The 22,777-nt window shown below is 36.0% G+C and overlaps 1 protein-coding gene across 11 annotated transcripts in view; it reads right to left on the bottom strand.

Moving 5' to 3' along the window:
- Positions 1-1,170: 1,170 nt before the first annotated feature.
- Positions 1,171-22,777, bottom strand: part of CHD9 (chromodomain helicase DNA binding protein 9) — a 224,888-nt gene continuing 203,281 nt past the window's right edge. For 6 of the 11 annotated variants that reach the window (XM_027513582.1, XM_027513585.1, XM_027513583.1 and 3 more), the window contains 9 exons: positions 20,020-20,928; positions 18,692-18,855; positions 17,692-17,964; positions 16,790-16,958; positions 12,086-12,225; positions 11,552-11,773; positions 9,233-9,361; positions 5,613-5,717; positions 1,171-4,642 (listed from right to left, as the gene is read on the bottom strand). In XM_027513582.1, coding sequence (XP_027369383.1) covers positions 3,767-4,642; positions 5,613-5,717; positions 9,233-9,361; positions 11,552-11,773; positions 12,086-12,225; positions 16,790-16,958; positions 17,692-17,964; positions 18,692-18,855; positions 20,020-20,928 — 2,987 coding nt within the window. In that variant the 3' untranslated portion in view covers positions 1,171-3,766. The remainder of the gene's footprint in view (positions 4,643-5,612; positions 5,718-9,232; positions 9,362-11,551; positions 11,774-12,085; positions 12,226-16,789; positions 16,959-17,691; positions 17,965-18,691; positions 18,856-20,019; positions 20,929-22,777) is intronic. The other 5 variants (XM_027513587.1, XM_027513591.1, XM_027513586.1 and 2 more) reach the window with 4 other exon arrangements.

Genomic DNA, 22,777 nt, shown 5'->3' on the forward strand with positions numbered 1-22,777 from the left:
TCCTTGGTGTTCCTTGGCTCGAAGCTGCGTTGCACTGATCTCTGCATATTGTCTCATGGCCCTCTCCCTGTGTTTATGTCCTCTTCTCTTAAGGACACTAGTCATTGGATTTAGGGCCCTCCTTAATTTAGTATGACTGCATCTTAACTGATTTTATCTGCCAAGATCCTATTTCCAATTAAGGTCACATTCTGAAGTTATGGGTTGATGTGAATTTTTTTAAGTCAACCCGTAACTATTCAACCCACTATATGTATGTAACATACATATAAATAAGATTTGATAGCTCCATGAACAGTATTTCAGGGTAGGTTGATGGATTATTTAAATAATTTTTTCATTTTTCTGCATTTAAAAATAAATAGCTTATGTTCTGGAGTTGCATTTATGTAAGTTCTAAATTTATTGTGTGAGTTGAACATCACTTGTAGCCAAAAATTACTCTCCCTGCAACTCACTCTTTTTCTTCCTACAGCTCAAAATATATAGAATACATCATTTTATATGTATCTTCTTGCAAAAACATCCAACATAGCCAATTCTTCCTCCAGCACTGAACATATTACTGATCCTCTGGGTAAGCATCAGATGAAGCAGTTGACTTTTGTTTACCTTATTTTACAAAAATGAAAAAAAAAAAAAAAAAAAGATTTTCTAAGCATGACAGTATAATTCAGTGTGGTCAAGTTAAATGAGTGAGTGATGAGACTCCACTGTTCCACTCTGACAGTTTGAGGGAAAACAAATTTCTTTTGTATTTACAAAAAGAAAAAAAACAGCCAAACACTACAAACAACAGTGATAAATTAGAAAAGCCTCTAAGACCAAAGGAAAAATAATTACTGATTTCCAAAATGGATTTCTTTAAGAGGTTAGGTGTATCTCTGAGCCTTTCTGGATTTTTAAAGGTCTGGGAGAAGAGAACTTAAGGAAATAATAACATTGTGGGTATAATTATAGCCTGCTTCTGTCTCTTAAAAATTCTTCCAATGTTCACTTTCCTTTTAAAGACTTATGACTAATGTTTCTTTCATAACTGGAATAAAAATACATATAAAATAATAAAAGTATTGTCATGTACAGAGGCTGACATCATGGGTAGTTCTTTCATAACTGGAATAAAAACTACATATAAAATAATAAAAGTATTGTCATGTACAGAGGCTGACATCATGGGTAGTCAAAGAATATGTTTAATAAAAAATAATTAAACTTCCATTTGCTCTATAGAACATCATAGAAAGTAATTTAATAAATTACAAATGACTTTTTAAGACGTTTGCTTAACTACAGAAAGCAAATTCAGACTACACAAAACACAACTGGTAAATATTGCAAATGTCCAAAAGAAAAATTGGACTAAGACTTGAATCATGAAACCTGAAACAGGGCTATAAATACAAGGCAATAACAGCTATAATTCTTTTAGTAACTACCAACACATACTTGGATATCCTTTCAACTGCAACTTTAGTATTACGTAATTCTACTGATTTCTTTTTTTCTTATAACCCTTAACTTTACACAACCATGTTTGCATGTTTTTTTTTAAGCTGATAGCTGGACAACTTTTCCCCAATCAGTACTAGATAGAAGTATCTTGAATCCCAAGAGAAATGTTTAAAGTTAATATTAGCCTTAATGCTTTGAAAACTGCAACTGCCTTTATTACATAGAAAGAGAATCACTAAGATGTTAACCAAATTCATTTGATCTAATTAGGAAAATACTTTATCTCATAAATTTGATATAAATTAGATTTTACTGACAAGATCTAGGGTTTTTTATTTCCCTTTTAAACTGGAGACAGAAAGGAATGAAGATCATGTGGGTAGGCCTAGAGGGAGAGAAGGGAAACATGGATGGTGCTGAAATACTCCACTGGCAACCTAAGTTAATTGTGTTTGAAAACTTTGGCTATCTCATAGGTGTATTCTAGTCAAACAAAAGTGCAATACTGCAAAGGGAAGATACTAAATATGTAATATATCATTTTCATGATGAAGAATTACTACCCACTTCTCCTGGAAGGGCATTATAGTGACTATTGCTAAGACATTGCATAAAGGACTATCAATTCAAAGTACTATTTCGGGAAAATACAAAAATCAATACAATCCCAATGGAACCGATATAATTTTGTAAATACATGTAACACTGTCTCTCTAATAAGGGATTATTTTACATACAGAAACATAATTTACTGGTAAAGGTCTTGGAAAATCCAATATAATTGCTTAATTCCTGACAAAGCAATAGAGTTGTATCAAAATGAACTGAAAGTTAATTTTTCCATGGGAGAGAAGTGGGGTAGTTTCCCCCCTAGCAAAGTTTGTCACTGACTTATTTATTTAAGTACCAGAACAATGCTTATCTCTCCTTAGGATGTAAATGACATTATATAACCAATTCAGCTCTGTTTTCAATGTATATGAAGGTGAACCTGGACCTCTACCTTGTCAGAATAATAGCAGCTTTAGCAGGAGAAACTGTATCACAAATCAAATATCAGACAAATTTTACATGGTAAAGGGTTCTAAGAAATTGATCAGAAACCTTCGGCTTCCTTTTTTTGTGGTTTACAGGAATTATGTATATATTTTTTGAGATTATTAAAAGTGCATTTTCAAAATGGGCAACTCAGTATATTTAATATAAACTGATAACCCAACACTGATTCTGGGCCAACATTTAGTCTGCTTATACCTAGAAACGCAAAATGAATTTAGACTATCTGCATATTACTTTACCCTATTATCTGTTAATTTTGGAATATTTCCGTGACATAAAACACAAATAGAAATCTACACAAATAAAGCAAACAAACAATTTCTTTTACATGAAGTATGCTGTGTTGAAAAGTTCTTTTCAGTGGTATTTCATGATTTACCTTTTCTGAACCCTGGAAACAGACATTACTCATCTGAGACATAATTATTTCTAATAGGAGGCCAAACTTTGAAAAGTTAAAACTAAATGTGTCTAGAGGGTGTCAAAGTCACATGACACAGGATTATTTTATGACTTAATTTTACTGATTTTAGAGTTAAGCTCAGCAAAAAGCAAGTCATATTTCTTGCCCGATTAACATGATATATAGGATGTGTTTAAAAAACCCCTGAAAACAAGTATAGAATTAGAAACGAATGTAAACTTCCTAAACTAACTCAGCTGAGGTAACAGGTAGCCAGTTAAATTGGCCGATTGGGAAACTTATTTCTTCTTTAAAACACACTTGTACCTGAATTGGAAATATCAGCAGTGCATCACAACACTAGAGCATTTTCATGTAATTAAAGCAATGGATGGTGATGTAGATTCTACAGCTTTCATGACATTCATTAGCTGCCCAAATTATTGCTGAGTTTTGATCTGTAAATTATAGGTGTCAAGGAGGCTGTAAAACTATATTCAAATTAAATCAGTAATATGCATAAAGTATTCTGTGTTCACTGCAAATATATTAAATATACAACTCTTATTGAGCATAATTTTCATAAAATTAACCCCCAACAAAATTATAATGCCTTTTGTTGTAATTTTACACCTTTATGTATTTGATAGTACATACGAGTTCAGAAACTTATGAATCTTAAGAAATATTACATGCAAAACGTCTCTGAAAGCAGTTTGCACTTCTAAACAAATAACTGAAATGTTCGGTCAGTAAGTTATTGATGCACTCAACACTGGCGTATTTACAATTAATAATTAAAGGGGAAAAAAAAATCCAAAATCAGTTCATAATTTAAGTGCAGTCTGGGAATCAGTCTTCATTACTAGAATCTGAATCCTCGGATGACGATGATGTACTATCAGATCCAGATGAAGCATCGGCTTTCTCTGAACCCTCATCTGTGCTGTTTTCATGGAGAGGACTCGGTTCAGTTCCCCCTTTGTCTTCCTGATCTCTAACTCTGGAATCTTCTTCCTTTACTTCCACAGACTTAGATGAGCCTAAGTCACTGTTTTTGTTTTTCTGTACATCAAAAGTGTTGGACTGAGACAAAGTTGGAATATGAAGATTAAGGCCTGGAGTGAGAAGCATCCCTGGATAAAGAATATTAGATAGTAACAGTGGGTTCAGAGCTAACGGGCTGGCAGCTGCAGCTGTACTTAACGCAGCAGTAGAGGATGCAGGAGAACTTGACACAGAGTTTTCACCGCCGTTCTCGGGGTTTTGGCTCTCTGTCCTTTCTTTTTTCCCTTCCACCTCCTTAGAGTCATTTCCCTTTTTTTCTTCTGTTCCGGATTCTGTCGGCTTTGTCAGGAGCCCTCCCATGCCCAACAGATTTGGCAACCCAGTCATTCCCGACAGCAGCATGGGGAACATGGCGGCCACATTTTTAGCTTCTCCTCCAGAAGAAAGGCCAGCAGGCATTCCCATCAGCCCTGCAGTCACTTGCAGTGATTGCAAGTTTTGTAGGTTTTGTTGTAAGGCCTGAAGAGTTGTGAGGTCCACACCTGGCAGTAACCCATTGGCTAACAAAGGATTGCCTGAAATACTGCTGGCAGTTGCAGCTGCCGCCGCCGCTGTGGCCTTCGCAATTCCACTTTTAGGTCGTCTCCCTCGCCTGCTTACTTCCTCTCTTACCACGGGACCAGTGAGAATACGTTCATACATACTTTCTGGAAGAAATCCCTAAAAAAAAAAAAAAAAAAATCAACAATAAACATTTTAAAATAAAATCAATAGCTATTAACAAGTGATACAAATAAGCCATTAAAAACATGAAATTATTCATAAACTTATTCTGTTATTTATTGATACAAAATAACCAATTATGAAAGAAGTAACCCAATTTTATCTTATTTTTAAGTAGGGCTTGAAACAGTTCTTCCACTTCTCATTTTATTTTAAGAGAGCCTCTGGTTCTCTTTTATAACTATGAGGCATAGGTTTGTAAAATAGTTCTGGAAACCAGAAGATCCAAAAAATTTTATTACTGCCATGCCCTTACACTGTTCACACCACCAGAAGACTAAAGAAATGCCATTCTTCTGATCTGCAAGAACAGTATGGAAAGGAGAGAAGTAAGTAATGACTGAAACGAGATGCTTCTGACTCTTCTATCACTTTGGGAATAATAGAGATAGAGCCAAGATGGAAAAGATACTCAATAGGGAAAAAATCACTTGGCTCAGAACAGTAGTAGCACCTGCAGACTGGGAAGCACCAAGTCCTGAGTGGAGAACAACCTATGGTACTTTCTTGAAATTCCCCCAAGATTTTCTGGGGTTCAAAACTCCTAGAAGTAACCATAAAACAAAACAACCCTCCCCCTCAACAAACAACCCAAAATTCCTAAATTTTAAGAGTTTACAACCTCTAGATCGGCACTGTCCAATAGAAACAATGTAAACAACATATGTAACTTAAAGTTTTCTAGTAGCCACAATAAAAAGGTAAAGCAGAAATATGACACCAGTTAGTATACACTGATTCTGCACTCTAATTCAACAAGTATCTGAGAAGTTTGCCACATACTCTGCAAGATAAAAACTGTGAACTAAAAAATATCATCACATATTTATGAAATATTGTTAATTCTTAACTTAAAATCTAAGATATAATTAAATGATGTCTAAATTAGTGTTCATGAAATACTCACAGACTGCTTAACAACATCTCCCCATTCAGGAGCTACTCCATATTCTGCATTTTCTTTCAGGAACCGACACAAATCTTTCAAAGGGGGAGCAAATGCACCTCCAACCTATAAATAAAAAACAGATTTTTAGACACTTAAAAGCATATTAAATGTGAAGACATTTCTTTCTTTTAATCTGTGCTATACAGAGTTTATTTCTTTAAAACACATGTATTCTTGGAACCACCCTGACAATCTTTTTTATAGTAAAAAGGACTACCACAACCCATAAGAACTATCAATATACTGCATGAACATGCTAACATAAATTTTAGATGTTTCATGTATATTCTTTGGACAGTAAAATAACTACCATGTACTGTGAAGTACTATGCTGGGTAGGCAGTGTAGCCTAGTTAAGAGTATATCCTTTGGAGTCATCAGACTTACGACCTACATGAACTCGGGCAAATCAGTAAATCTCTTTGAGCCTCAGCTTTCTGAATTGCAGAATGGAGATAACAATAATACCTCCCTCAAACGGTTTTATGAAAATGAGATAATTCAAGCACCTCAGGAAAGGGTCTGCTGCTGCTGCTAAGTAGCTTCAGGGTCTGGCACATAATAAATATAAGTTGTTATTATTATATTGCCAAGTATTATGCTAAGGACTTTAAGTACATAATTTATTTTAGTTCTCTCTATATCCATTTGAGAATGGATTATTTCTATTTTTCAAATGAAGGAATTAAGCCTCAGAGAAGTTATACAAGCTGCCTAAAGCTAACTAGTAAGTGTCAGGATCAGCTTTTAAACTCAGGTCTCAAAAACCACTGCATGTATCTTTTATGCAAACTGATACCATAAAAGTTGTATTTGTAGGTATCACTGGAGCTTTTTTTTTTTGGTCAGGCTGGATGCCAGGCTGAAATGCCAGGCTGGATGAAGCACAAGCTGGAATCAAGATTACCAGGAGAAATATCAATAACCCCAGATAGGCAGATGACACCACTCTTATGGCAGAAAGTGAAAAAGAACTAAAGAGCCTCTTGATGAAAGTGAAAGAGGAGAGTGAAAAAGTTGGCTTAAAACTCAACATTCAGAAAACTAAGATCATGGCATCAGGTCCCATCACTTCATGGCAAAAAGATGGGGAAACAGTGGAAACAGTGACAGACTATTTTTTGAAGGTCCAAAATCACTGCAGATGGTCACTGCAGCCATGAAATTAAGATGCTTGCTCCTTGGAAGAAAAGCTATGACCAACATAAGACAGCATATTAAAAAGCAGAGACATTGCTTTGCCAACAAAAGTCTGCCTAGTCAAAGCTATGGTTTTTCCAGTAGTTATGTATGGATGTGAGAGTTGAACTATAAAGAAAGCTGAGCACCAAAGAATTGATGCTTTTGAACTGTGGTGTTGGAGAAGACTCTTGAGAGTCCCTTAGACTGCAAGGATGTCCAACCAGTTCATCCTAAAGGAAATCAGTCCAGAATGTTCATTGAAGGACTGATGCTGAAGCTGAAGCTGCAATATTTTGGCTACCTGATGTGAAGAGCTGACTCATTTGAAAAGACCCTGATGCTGGGAAAGATTTAAGGCAGAAGGAGAAGGGGATGACAGAGGATGAGATGGTTGGATGGCATCACCGACTCAATGGACATGAGTTTGAGTAAGCTCCAGGAGTTGGTGATGGACAGGGAAGTCTGATGTGCTGTAGTCCATGGGGTCACAAAGAGTCGGACATGACTGAGCGACTGAACTGAACTGAACCCTGAAAGTATAAAAATAAACATATCCCTTTAAATATTTAAATGATTTCAACCTACCAATTTAATGTTCCTTTGGAGTCTAAGGACACTTCTTAAATAATTCCTTTTCCCACAGCTTTCTGAATGAATATGTACTATACTCTTGTTAGGATACAGACAGGGTTTAATGTGGCCAGTTATAATATCTATATTCTTATCTAATTATTTTCTATAGTTTTTACTTAGCCTCTCAATTTTGTTGCTATCTCCTTTTTATTATCTCCTTCATTAAACTCCAGTTTAGAGGCCCTCTGTATGTTAAAGCCTGTACTCTAGAAACTCAGAACAATAAAGAAATCTACAAACCAAGGGAAATTAACAGGTCCTTTACCAGGCTACTACAATTAAAAATAAAATTTAGGATGTTTAATATTAAACCAAGTAAAAATTTCAAAATAGTTCCATTTCCTTAAAACTGGCTAAGACAAATTTATTCATATCTAGAAAGGTTAATTTTTGTTATAAGATGAAGTGCAAAGATTTACAACACAATCTGTATAAGCACAAAATTTAAGTAAAATGCAACTAAAATGTCATCTTGTTCTTCCCCTAATACATCTGACATCATCTTAATCTACTAACAAAAGCTGAATAAACTTGGGGGAAAATTAGTATTAATTTTAATGAGTTAGTACATAGAATAATATTAATATATTGTTATTTTAAAAATGGTATTCTTCCAATTTCAATACTTCTGAGAAATTAAAATGACTTCATGTATTTTTATACTAGCAGTGAGGTCATTCAACAGAGAGCAAACAGAAGTAGGGAATTAACTAGGGATCTATGTAGGGTAATTTAATTTGTGAGTGAAGGAATTCAATGGAAAACTTGATGTTCTTACTTTGAAGGCCATTTCTTTCTTTCTTTTTTTTTACTTATTGTGCTGCTTGCTCATCAGAGTAAAAAACAATAAAAGTGTCAAAGCCATAACTTACAAAAGGTGCCTCAACTGTTCTATCATTTACTTTGTGAGGTAAGAGAGACATATACCAATACATACATAAAACAGAAACAACTGGGGGAAACAAATGTTGAGCCACATTTTATTCAGAAATAAGAAAAACCTGGGAAAACCTAGCTCTTACCATTCATCAATCAGTAAAGCAAGAAGATAAGCACAGGGGTACCATTTGTCTCTAAGATAAGACGTTTTATCTTTGCCTTAAGACATTTGATTTAAAACATTTAATTTCCATCTATCAGAAAATTATGTAATATGCCAATTTTGACAGAAGAAGACACTTTAAGGCCTAATGATGGAATTATCAATACATGATAAATATATATAAATCTGTAATGGCTGTGATGAGAATAATGTTCCCTTTCAGCAGTTTCTCAACCTCTGCACCACAGACCATTTTGGACTGGTGTTGTGGGGGCTGTCCTGTGCACTGCAGGAGGTGTAGCAGCGTTCTGGGCCTTCACCCGCCAAGGCCAACAGCATCCGGCTAGCAGCTCACCACCTCCCCAACACCCACCTCCTTCATCTAGAGCTAAGACTATCAAAAACGTCCCCTGATTGCTAAATGTCGCTTGGAGGACAAAGTTACCCCCTTTTGAGAACTACTGCTTTAGATGCAGTGCCCTGGTTCGGTGCCACTGCAAAGGTACAGATATAGAAAGTAACTTATTTCCTTCAACAGCTTAGCCAAAGGTGTGGGATTTGAAATTAGACTGCATAAAATTGTAGTCCGTGTCTTTCCCCTCAAATCTTCTAGATTTAACCCAACTAGGTCTGTTAGAAAATACTGCATAATGAAACAGTGTTCTAGAGATCTCTTACATAGTGCATCAGTATGAAAAATTAACAACAAATATGCAAGTACCTTTCTGGCATTTCTTCTGTTAATCAGCTGAACACGTTCTTCTCCAGTGAGACTATTAACATCTAATTTATTGGGGTTTCTGCAGCGATGCCTTTTTTGTTTGGGTCTCCCCTCATGGAGTTGCATTCGCTAAAATATATAGACAAAGAAATAGCTGTAAAATCTTTATGCAAATGGCACAAATAAGCTGATCCAAGTAATTTAACCATGTAAAACTGAAGATATATGGTATATATAAGATATAGTAATACAGCTGACCCTTGAACAACATGGGTTTCAACTGTATAGGTGCACTTATACGTGGATTTTTTTTTCCAGTGACTACACAATCCATTGTTGATTGAATCCAAGGATGTGTAACTGAGGACATGGAAGGCTAATTGTAACATTATATTTGAATTTTTGGCTGTGGAGGGTGGCATGCATCAGTATCTCTTAACTCCTGTGTTGTTCAAAGGCCAGCTATTTATGTTATATATTGAAGGTATAGTACATACACCATGGTACAATCCTTTTGCTGTAGACATACCACAGTAGCATGTGAGAGCCAAGAAACCATTAACATCAAGTGCCCTTGGGAAATCATGCCAACATTATGTTGTATTCGCTACTTAAACAAATGTGGCTTATAACAATGTCTTAAAATTGTTTTATAATATAAAACATTGTGATAAAAGGGTTATTTGCAGTGAAAATGATGAATGGCTCTAAGTTAAAAAGAGTAATAAAGATTCCTTTGCAGTAGTAAGAGAAAGGTCTGAGAATCTTCAGAGACGAGAGCATAACTGCCAAAAGGGCAAGGACTTTGTATTGTTCACTGTTTTTTATCCTAAATACCTTACAAAAGTAACTAGCATATAGCAGTTGCTCAATAAAAATTGACTAAATAAATGAATGTTATTTTCTAACATGTTAAGAAGTTACAGGGTTAAACTAATGATTCTCATTATCTTCAGAATTGCCATACTCGTTTTATTATTGCTCATCTTACTGAAAACCTGTTCCTTATAAGAGCTTTATTTGGCTTTTTTTTTTTTTTAATAAAAAGAATTAAGTGGAAGTTTGAGAATTAGTGGCATTTTCTGAAAAAACTAGGATATGAAAGCCAAGACTGAGGTTCTCAGTATTAGACTACCATGTTACCTTTTGGTGATAATAACAGCAATGTAAGACACTACACACACACACACACACACACACACACACACACATTACAAGTACAGTCACATTCTAGGGACTGGAGCTTTTGTGGTTCTTTTGCATGAAAAAATTAGGCAATTAAATTTTTTTCTGTTAATAATCATTTTACCTTTATACGGTATTCTTTCATTTTCAAAAGATTTTCATTTACAAATCACTGACTCAGTACATATTTACAGGGAACTAGATACCATTCTCTGTATCAGAAATTAGGTGCTAAATCCTGGGGCTACAAGGTGAATAGGACACAATCCTTAAGCAGCTCACAGGGTAGGAAACAACATTACTGGGTTATCCAATTAATCTTCATAATGGAGGCAGATAGAATAAGGCTACTAACTGGCATACAGGGGATATGCGACTATTCTTTTACCTTATAAAATATATAGAAACAACAAGGGAGACTGACACAAAATCTGGTACATAAGCATCTGATAGTAAAGCACTGCAAACCGAAATAATACATTTCTATAAGAAAGCCGTATGCCCATAAGATAGTGAGTAGGAAGTATTTTAGAGGATAAGGAAAATGCAAATGAATAGACCTATTCTCATCTTGACTAATATTGTCTATGTACTTGTATTCTTATAAGATCTTAAGAGCAGAGGTTTGGACAGTGGATTTAAGACATTAGCTGTGTGGCTTTGCACTATTTATTTAAAATTTCAGTTTCCATTTCTTTATCTATAAAGTTATAACAAGGCCATTCTGATAAAGTCTGGGAGTGTTAAATGAGATAATGCATGTAAGTGCTAAGTATAAAGCCAGGTACAGAGTTAAGTCTCAATAAGTGTTTACTATGATCATTTTTATTATTTTAAAATAAACTCCTTGAGGGAAAGGACTGGAGGTTTTATACCTTTATAACTGTCATTGGGTCTATGATAGTACTCTGTATATGACAGGTGACTTTTATTAAACACATTGAATACAGAATGAAAAATGGAAAATGATATTATATCATAGGAAAGATGGTCATTAGTTTTTGCTGTTCATCTTTCCTAAATCTTGGGCAGAACACATATTTAATATAAGTTGGTGACAATTTATGCTTCATCATTATAGATGTAATGAATCATAGACATAAAATATACTAAGATTTATAAGGTATCACCTACAGGAATAAAAGCTCCTAAATCTTCCACATAACCTGGGTGCTCCTTAAGCCACTTTTCCAAATCCTTTCTCTTCGGTGCATCATCGCCTGCAAGTCTTGTCCCATCTTTAAGGTTAATAACTGGAACAGGAGTTTCTGTATCAGGAATTCCTTGAGGTTGAGTATAGGACAGTGCTGGATTTATCCCTGTAGAAATCTGTGAGGTGGTTAAGCCTAACGTAACCTGTAGAAAAACACCAAATGAAAATTTTATTTCCACGCTTTAGCATTCTGATTTTGGTTCAATGAAGCAGTTCTTTTTGAAGAGAAACAAAAATTGTTTAAAATTTCTTCTAAGTCTTTCAAATTTAAAATTCTCATGAATCTTGGCCAGTGCTGGACTCTACTGAGATACAATCTAAAACTATACAGTATACTCCTAATTTTTCAGTTATTTTTATTAGTCACAAAAAATTCACAAAGCAGCAATATGTATCTTTACTGGGATGAATTTTGGACTCAAGAATCAGTAGCTTTTAAGCATTACTTTACTTACATGATTAGGTGGTTTATTTCTGTTAAAAAAGAGGATGTCAACACCTTCTACATTCTTCCTCCTTCCCCGCCTTTTTTTGACTACAGGCTGGTTGTCTAATAAAACTCCATTGGCACCAAGGGTTGATTGAATGGGAGTACCTAACAAATTAAAAATGCAAAAGAGTGATAAAAATCTAGTTCTTAAATTAAAAGTAATCACTTTTAGGGGGATGGACTGGGAGTTTGGGATAAACAGATGCCAACTATCATATACAGGATGGATAAACAGTAAGTCCTACTGTATAGCACAGGGGACTATGTTAAATATCCTATGATAAACCATAATGGAAAAGAGTGTGTGTGTGTGTGTGTGTGTGTGTGTGTATAGATATAGATGTTTAAATGACTCACTTTGTTGTATAGCAGAAATTAATACATTATAAGTAAACTATACTTCAATAAAATAGAATAAAATAATGAATGCTTGTAATGAGACTTATGATCAAAATAAAACAAAATGTTTAATTAAAAAAAAACAATACTTTTTTTTTTTAAACTAAAAATACTTCTCATTTAAAAACCAGGAGAACTGCAATCCAGGCCTCTTTCAAGTTTTAACATGTCTCCTCAAAATTTTCCCTTGGATATCCACGTATCTTTTCTTTCACACCCTTTCAGAGAAGAAGCATGCCTTTCAAATGTACAAGGCAAACCTTTCCACCTTTTTTGAATCCATTAATTCCTACTTTATCTTTTAAGTATAAGTTTGCTTTACCATTTATCTTTGCTTTTTTGGTGTCGAAATATCTTAATCTACATTAGATTTGTATCAACTTAAAATCATGGCTCAAAACAAACAAAAAATAAACTTATTTTGGCTTTTTCATAGCCTTCAAAACTTTTGAAACATTGGTATCTGTTATGCTCCTCTTTTTCAAAACAAACTTCACTCCTCAAATTCCCAAAATTTGCCCCTGACCAGACTATTTAAGGTATTTTCCCTAAGATCACCAGTGTTTCTTGCCAGTTAAACACTCCTTATTTCAGTAGGCACTCAATAAAAAAAAGTTTTTAAGAGGTATGAATCCAACAGTTCCATGCATTCATTTTTTCCCAATAGATACATATTTTTAAACAGCTACGTACAAAGCACTAGGATGGTTCAAAGGTAAGACACAGTTCCCGTCCTTAAAGACTACATCATCTAGAATACTCTTATGAGAGAAAATATTATTAAGAATGAGATGTTTGCTTATAATGGTTCAGTTGTAGCGAGAAATACATTTTCAATCATCTGAGGAGAATTTCTTGAGCAAGTCCTGTGTACTCATGAAAGACACTTCCCTTTCTTTCTTTTTTAAAAACAACAAAAAACCCAGCTCCCTTAATTTCTTCTTGAGAGTGCTTTTTACAAACATTACTGCTTTATTCTGGGCTAGAATCCAAAATGGAAAATTTAACTTACTCTATTTCATAAAGCCTGTGTTGTCTTTTCTAAGATGTAATTATAATAATATTAAAATTTAAAATAAATACCACTTTCTATTGAGTGCTTACTAGGTGTCATCATAAACTAGACTAAGTGTTACAAATGTCTTCTTAAATTACCAAAAACAGAACAAACAAAACAGAGAGGTATTAAGCCAATTTTATAAATGTGATCAGAAATGTTATGTTGCAAGCCCAATGTCACAACAGTTGGTAAATGACAGAATTCAACTCCAGGCTGTTTAGTTCTACCATCTTTTGATTACTATTCCAGGTGGTTTCTGGAATAAACTAAAGACTTATAATTTATGCTATTTTACTTTCTTTCATTAATTTACGTTACATAATTTACGTTATACAATATCTCTTCATTCAAAGCTTTTAGATAAAATTGAGGCATACTCATATAAACATAAAAGGGCTTAATATGAAGAATTATAATAGCACTTGTTCAATATCCAATCTAAAATCTAATTTTAACATCTGTTTAGCATCTAATTATGTGCCAAGTTCCATTCCAGTCACGTCACATATATTATTTAATCTACCAAACAATGCTACCTTTCCTCTGACCCCAACCCCTCACCTCACAAACAAGAAAAGGCTCAAAAATGTTAACAGATTTCCTAAGAGTCCTGTAAGAAGACAGAGCTAGATTTCACATTCAAGGGGATTTCCTGGGTAGTCTAGTTTAGATTAAAACTTTGTGCTCCCAATGGAGGGGCACAGGTTCAATCCCTGGTTGGGGAACTAAGATCCTTCATACCGTGTTGCATGGCCAAAAGAAAGATTTCACATTTGGAATTATCAAGATGAATGAGATATAATTCTTAAATAATTTTATCTAGTTTTAATGTTTTGGCTTTTTAATATTTTGTATAGGTGCAAGTTAGCATTATAATTACTATTAACACTACTAAAACAGTATTATTTACTAAAGAATTACTTATAGGCAAAGGCGGTAGTCTTTGAAAGTCTTCAGCTGCAATAGTAATAAAATGTTCAGAAGACAGAAGTATCAATCCCACTCTATAGTTCTGGAATTATCAAGGTACAAGCAGGAGAATTATTAAACACACTTATGTTGGGCAAAAAAATCCCAGAACTTATCTTTCTCACCTCTTCCCATTTTCTCATGGAAAAAAGAAATAATAGCAACACTACCGTTGTAAAGCACACTTGGGGGATTTATACTTCAGCAAGAGAACTATGGCTCATTCATACTTGTCTGAAAGTCTAGTAATTAGAGAATTACAGTGAATGGTTAATGAAACTATGCGACAAAATTCTGATGACTCTAATTCATTATTTAGTTATAATTTACAATTAGAAAGTGGTAATAGTAGCTGGATCATCATAGTGGTAATATCCGCTGGATCATCGAAAAAGCAAGAGAGTTCCAGAAAAACATCTATTTCTGCTTTATTGACTATGCCAAAGCCTTTGACTGTGTGGATCACAATAAACTGTGGAAAATTCTGAAAGACCACCTGACCTGCCTCTTGAGAAACCTATATGCAGGTCAGGAAGCAACAGTTAGAACTGGACATGGAACAGACTATTTCCAAATAGGAAAAGGAGAATGTCAAGGCTGTGTATTGTCACCCTGCTTGTTTAACTTACATGCAGAGTATATCATGAGAAATGCTGGGCTAGAAGAAGCACAAGCTGGAATCAAGATTGCCAGGAGAAATATCAATAACCTCAGATATGCAGATGACACCACCCTTATGATAGAAAGCGAAGAAGAACTAAAAAGCCTCTTGATGAAAGTGAAAGAGGAAAGTGAAAAAGTTGGCTTAAAGCTCAACATTCAGAAAACGAAGATCATGGCATCTGGTCCCATCACTTCATGGGAAATAGATGGGGAAACAGTAGAAACAGTCTCAGACTTTATTTTTTGGGCTCGCAAATCACTGCAGATGGTAACTGCAGCCATGATATTTTTAAAAGATGCTTACTCCTTGGAAGAAAAGTTGTGACCAACCTAGATAGCATATTGAAAAGCAGAGCCATTACTTTGCCAACAAAGGTCCGTCTAGTCAAGGCTATGGTTTTTCCTGTGGTCATGTATGGATATGAGAGTTGGACTGTGAAGAAAGCTGAGCTTTTGAACTGTGGTGCTGGAGAAGACTCTTGAGAGTCCCTTGGACTACAAGGAGATCCAACCAGTCCATTCTAAAGGAGGTCAGCCCTGGGATTTCTTTGGAAGGAATGATGCTAAAGCTGAAACTCCAGTACTTTGGCCACCTCACGCGAAGAGTTGACTCATTGGAAAAGACTCTGATGCTGGGAGGGATTGGGGGCAGGAGGAGAAGGGTACGACAGAGGATGAGATGGCTGGATGGCATCACCGACTCGATGGACCTGAGTCTGAGTGAATTCCGGGAGTTGGTGATGGACAGGGAGGCCTGGCTTGCTGAGATTCATGGGGTCGCAAAGAGTCGGACACGACTGAGCGACTGAACTGAACTGAATAGTAGCTACTGGAAACAGCAATCATTTAACATCTATAATATAGGATTATTTTCCCAAATTTTAGGAAAGTCACACACTGTGCACAAGCACAGGAGTTTTGAAATGTTTTCAAGTAGTGGATGGCAACCGAATTAGAGTCCTTAACTTTATGTATACAGAGGTACAAAGGAAATTCCAGTCATTCATCTGCTTTTAACTGAAAAGATACATTTTTTTATGATCAGTATGTTGTGGTCCATACATTTTAAGACTCAACTACTCTTAACTAAAATTCTCAATTGTTGATAGCACATTTTAAGAGGGACACAGACAAACCAAAATACAACCAGATCAACAGAAATAAAACAAAATCTCACGGATGGATTCCTCAGTGCCTTTGGAATACAGAAAACATGGCACTAATTCAGTATTTAATAATTACTGAGTCACATTGCCAAAAAATTAGAACAAATCATAGTCTCAAGGGGAGATATTATCATTGTTTTCAAAATGTTAAGATTATCATGCAGATATTTGACTAGGTTATTTCTGTGATGCCTTTAAAGACAAAAATACAATCATTGAGAAGACCCAATTGTGGGCAGAATTTGCTTCCAAAGAAGAAATTTTGTGATAAGAGCTTTCTTATGATAAAGGGGCTGTTTAAAGTAGAAACGATCTCGTCCTTGCAAGTATTCTGTGAGTAAGTGAGGACTTAGGAAGGATTTAGGAAGAATGGACTATTTCATGCTGAGGCAATGATTACTAGCATATTCACCTGATAGTGGTAGGGATTTTGGGAAACTGGCGAGGCTGCTCTCTGACGCACCTTGAAGGTCCCGAAGTCGAGTGAGGTACTGCTGCTGCCCAGGAGCACAGTCTTCACTGTCCAGTGGCCTTCTCTGAGTGAGCCCTTGCTTCTGAAATGTCAACTTCAAACCACCTTCCTGTTAAACGGATGCCATTATCAAGAAAGAAATGATTAAAATCATTGCAGTATATAAGAAATTTTTTACTTAGAAAAAGTGAGGTAAAAACCCTGAAAAATCAGTCATGTTCTCTTCTTGTTCATACATCAACTAGAGAAAAACATTTAATCAATTTCTATAATGAATATTAAAATTTCTATCTTTAAGTGAAAAAAAAGATCTAGGTATTACATACACTTTTCTGAGCAAAACCAAATGTTTCATGTGACTAGTACATTGTAACCCGTTCAGCGATTGACATATATCTTCTGTGTACATTATTCACATGACATTTTAAGAGATATTACCCATGTTTTAGGCATCAATTCAGCTTCAAAAATCATACTGAACAATGAAATGTTACTGATAACAAGGCATGCTAAATATTTAAAACAGAAAGTGCACTGACATACCATTCGAATATTATATAAAAGAACTAAACAATAAGAAATTGTCAGACTGTTTAAGAAAGCATCTTGATCAGCAGAAGGACTATTTTCAGAAGTATAGGTAGAGAAACATATTTAATGATGATCCCTCTAGTAGAATATTCAAGTTTAATAACCTGGATATCAAAAAGAAAAAAACAATCCAAATACCAGAAAACAAGTATGTGAAGGAAGTAAGAGTAAGAGCAGGCAGCCATTTGCAGGAAAAGCATGCTGCACACCGCAATCGCAATCAGGTCCTAGGGCAATAAAAATAAACATACGTCTTTGATTTTCACTGTAAACTCCTTTTCTCGTACATGCTTCTTCACCTTTGACATCTGTGTTGACTGGTCATGCTCTTCTTTGACTGCGGCACCTGCAGGAGGGGGCGCGCTGGGCTCGCTATATTCTGTGGCTGCACCAGAGCTGTCCAGCAGCTTTGTGGTATAGAAAGAAGCCACTGCGTTGGCATCGTAACTTCTTCTAGCTGAAGGCCACTTCCCTTTCAGGACTGTTTGACAAATACTGTCCAGCCGGTTGATCATCACACGATCCTACAACAGCATGAACATCAAAGGGTAATTTCAGTAATTGAGCCAGACCTTTGGGGATCACAGCTTTGATGGATTTATCCCTGGTACAACTTGTGTGTACTTGGTATGCATACATTTTCTCACATACATATTACAATTCTGTATAAATTTCCATTGGTGAAGTTAAAAAGTATAAAGATATTTTGCTGTTCTTTTGTTTTTAAAGAGTAATACAGGGTCTTCATAAAAAAGTCAAACTCAGGAGTATACAGAAGAGTAGAGAGTTCTCTTCTCTCTCATTTCTAAAGTTAAGTACTCTTCTACTAATCCAGTCACATACTGGAGGAAGGAAGAACTGTCTTAATCCAGTCTGAGCTTCCACCACTGTATGTACATGTACTTAAACGAACATTTTTCTAGGTCACAACTGGTTTGTAAATTTTCTTAAAGAAGACCCACTTAAAAGCACTTATTTCATAAAGAAGCATCTGAATTGTATGTGAACATAAGCATTCATTATCTTTTCTTCTGAATATTCTAAGGTTGATAATCATATACATTTAAGGACACAGATCTAATGGAGTAATAGTGGACAGTAATAGTTGTTACTTTTAATGCTAACACCAAATGGTCACCCCACACATGATAGTGACTCTATTTTCCTACATAATAAGATTATCTACCGTTAAAGATAGACAGAAAAATATTTTTAAAAATGAACTATATCACCAAGAAATGATTTACTTACCTTTGGCCAATATGACGCTGCCAGCATGTATCCACCCTGTAGGATGTAAGCAGACTCTGCGGTCCCGTTGTTCATCTGGAAACTATCCTGGGTCTCATCCTGGGTAGTGCTCAGTGATGCGACACTTTCTTCATCGTAGGCTTTCATGTGAGGGGTACCTTCTGCTAAGAATAATTATGACCAATTATAATTGTTTTAAAGACTGTGTAACACAATTTTGCATATACTTCTCAAATCTATATATTTGGATTTGAAAATGAAAAGTTGAGAAGTTAAAAAAAATCACCTAGAATACAATAAAGTACTCATTATTTTTTAAATTATAGCAAAAGCCAAATAAGTGGCATTACGGAGTTTGAAGGAATAGGGTTAACCAAACATCCCTTTCTGTAAGAAGATTTGACCTGTGGTAACTCTCTAGGTCTGTTTCCCTGAAAACACATACATTTGTGATTGGTAAACTCAGGAGTTTATCAATTTGGATTGGGAGGGCACAAATATTTGCTGGGGAGGGTATCATTCTTTCAGGAGGGAACTCTTGTAATTGGGCATGTCCTGTGTGAAAACCCAGAAAGTCATGCTTGTGGAGTTGTTCCAGGAGATGCTTGCTATTATGGCTCCTGTGCCCATTTGATGTTGACTCATTCTTTAGTCTTCCCTAGTGGCTCAGACGGTAGAGTCTACCTGCAAGACCTGGGTTTGATCCCTGGGTTGGGAAGATCCCCTGGGAAAGGGAATGGCTACCCACTCCAGTATCCTTGCCTGGAAAATCTCATGGATGGAGGAGCCTGGTGGGCCCCAATCTATGGGGTAGCAAACAGTTGGACACGGCTGAGAGACTAACGCACTCACACTCACTCACATTTCCTTACACCTGAGCTGTTAGACTGCAACAAGGACGCCCACAGAAGAGGACCGCCTACCACTACTCTATGGACAGGCTGGAGTTCCTCCGCTAGACCTTTCTGAGTAGGCCCAAGTAGGGTCTTGTTAGTCGGACTGGTGTCTATTATAAAATTATTATCTTTATTTGCTCACTGATGAACTTGTTTTAGGAAAAATACAATACTAAATTCAAGGCAATCACAAAGAAATAAAATTACTGTGCCAAGTCTCTAATCCTCTGTTTGACTAACCCATTTTGCAATGTGAATACTGAATACAGAGTATGAACCAGTAATCTAGTTGCATTTTCAGCAGTCCTTCTTTAAGAAAATCTGTACACGTAAAATTTAAACTAACAATTTTAAGCATGCTTAAGCAATCTGAATCACTTCTCATTTGCATACGAAATGTCTTAAAATAGCAAAAGCACTTTATGCATATACCTCGCTTTTGGACTTCCTCTTCTTCACTGTCACTTTCTTCTGACGAAGATGAGGAGGAGGATGAGGAAGAGGAAGATGAGGATGAGGATGAAGATGATGCTGAAGAACAAGAGGAGGAAGAAGAAGAGCTAGAGCCTGATCGAGAGTGGGAACACGAAGAGGAGGAAGACGAGGAAGAAGATGATCTGGAAGAACAGGATGATCTCTCAGAATCAGAGTCAGAATCAGAACTAGACTCTGATCCTCTCTTGTGGACTCGCTGTTTCTTAGAAGCCGGGTTTGGAGTTAGAGGCTCTGTTCTGGCTGCAACCATGCGTCTGTCTGTTTCACCTTTTCCACCAGATTTCTGGTCTCCAGTAGCCTGTGGTAAAACACCATTCTTTGGACTTACAGGCTCAGACTTTATTAGTGTCCTGGTTTCCTCAGAAGACATAGACTCTTCTTCAGAAGACTGAGGCTCCTCTTTAAGGTTTTCACTTTTAACTTTCACATCCTCTAGAATAACAGCTTTAGGATCTAGGAGCCTAGGTAGAGAGGTAAGAGGAGAAGCAGAAAGTGCTACTTGATATTGCTGTAAAAGTGGGGTAGAAGTCCTTGAATGAGCCATCTTACTTTGACTGTAGTTCCTCTGAGCGGCCATAAATGAGAGTTCAGGGTCCCGAAGAATATGATAGTCTGTTCGGCTCACCCCGTGTTTAGCAGCTCCAATGAGCAAGTCCCTATCATGAGAGCCACATTCCCACCAGACTGGTAAGTCTGGATTTGGATGGCAAAGCTTCAAGCGCTCAAACAATTGTGGATGTCGGAGGGCCTGTTCCCTTACTTTCCTTAGAAGTTCAATGCGATATAAAGTCCGAGAAGCACGTTCTTCTGTGATTGGCTGGATAAAAATACTTGGATCCACCAATTCTATATTGAGACAAGAACAAACATATTACCCTAAAAAATATTTCATTATAGGTTTAAAACAAATAATGCAACTTCTAAAATATACCTCTACTCAATATCTTGTATAGTTTCAGAATTTCATTTTAACAGTTTTAAATGAGGAGAAATGTAAGTTTTAGAAAGAAGTATTAATAACCATGTAACACATAACACTGGATCTATAGAAAGTTAAATAAAACATTAAGATTACTTTGTAAGTATGTTAATAGAACTAGGATGAACTTTTAAGAAATTCTCTATGAGCTAATGTCACACTACTCCGTTTTAATCAAAGAGAAAAGCACTCAAACTCACTTATAAATACAAATTAAACGTTAAAATAACATCCCATAGGCAAACTTAAGTCCGTATATCTTTAAGTGCACTGAGGTAACTCAGAGTATTACAGTGGACTCACAGGGACACCAAAGTCTTTCTTAAAATTTGATATAAACATAGGAACAATTGTCAAATGGTGTATGACTACTAGTCTGAGACAGTTCCATTTCAACATCAGACCACACTCTTCTTTTTGGTGGGGTCATATCTTTATCAGCAGAGACACTGACAGTTGGAAAGTACTCAAAAAAAGATAGAGGTTTGTTGGAATAATGTAGAGACTACCTGAAGAGCTACTAATGGCCAGATTTAGAACAATATGAACACCAGAATTAACACTGACAGTACTGGATTATAACCTACAGAATAAAAAATAAACACACATTTGAATAAATATGAATATGAATAAATAATTGAGTAGACTGGGGAGAAGGAACAGTTTTTCCTTGCAGTAGAACTGCAAAGTTAAAAACTGCTGCAGACAAGATCTACTGATGGTTACTAAAATCAGTGGGTGAAAGTTTGAGGAGAATAGGATTTGTGTGGTCTCAAAGTATCTTCTTAAGATAATCTGTTAACTACAGGGGAGAACATAATTTTACACTGGAGAAATGCAGCAGAAACTACCTAAGCTTAACAAAGAATCAAGGGCTACATCATCAGTAAAAAGACGCACTGACATCATGAGCCCCTTGATGTTACGTTCTGAGAAAGACACAACATCAATTCTAAGCTATTCTTGCAAAAAAAAAAAAGGCATAACCTCAACACAATCATGTGAAAACACAAGACAAATCCAAATTGAAGGGTTTTTGGCAAAATTGATCAACGGTATCAGCATCATTAAAGACGAAACAAACAAACAAACCCAAACAGACTGCAGGAGGTGAAGGGAAAACAACAATGGAATACAACATGGGCTCTTGGAACAAAAAAGGACATTAGTAGAAAAACAGATAAGACTTGAAAAGGTGTTTAGTTAATGGTATTGTACTAATGTTAGTTTCCTGGGCTAATAATTTCAGAGAAGGCAATGACAACCCACTCTGGTACTCTTGCCTGGAAAATCCCATGGACAGAGGAGCCTGGTGGGCTGCAGTCCATGGGGTCACCAAGAGCTGGACTCGACTAAGACTTCAGTTTCACTTTTCACTTTCATGTATTGAAGAAGGAAATGGCAACCCACTCCAGCATTCTTGCCTGGAGAATCCCAGGGAAGGGAGAGCCTGGTGGGCTGCCGTCTATGGGGTTGCAGAGAGTTGGACATGACTGAAGTGACTTAGCAGCAGCAGCAGCAAGATGATTAGTGATATAAGATTTTAATATTATGGGAGGAAACGTGAGGGATATATGAAAACTCCCCACCTGGGATTCAAAATCAATTAAATTGGCTGAGAATTAGCAGCTCTGATTAATTGCTCTTGTTTTGGTTTTGTTTTCTGAAGGCCCTGGGTGGATTTTCCTACTAAAATGTCTTTTGAATGGAGGCCTC

The sequence above is a fragment of the Bos indicus x Bos taurus genome, chromosome 18, assembly GCF_003369695.1.
Source record: "Bos indicus x Bos taurus breed Angus x Brahman F1 hybrid chromosome 18, Bos_hybrid_MaternalHap_v2.0, whole genome shotgun sequence".
In the NCBI taxonomy this organism is placed as follows: domain Eukaryota; kingdom Metazoa; phylum Chordata; class Mammalia; order Artiodactyla; family Bovidae; genus Bos; species Bos indicus x Bos taurus.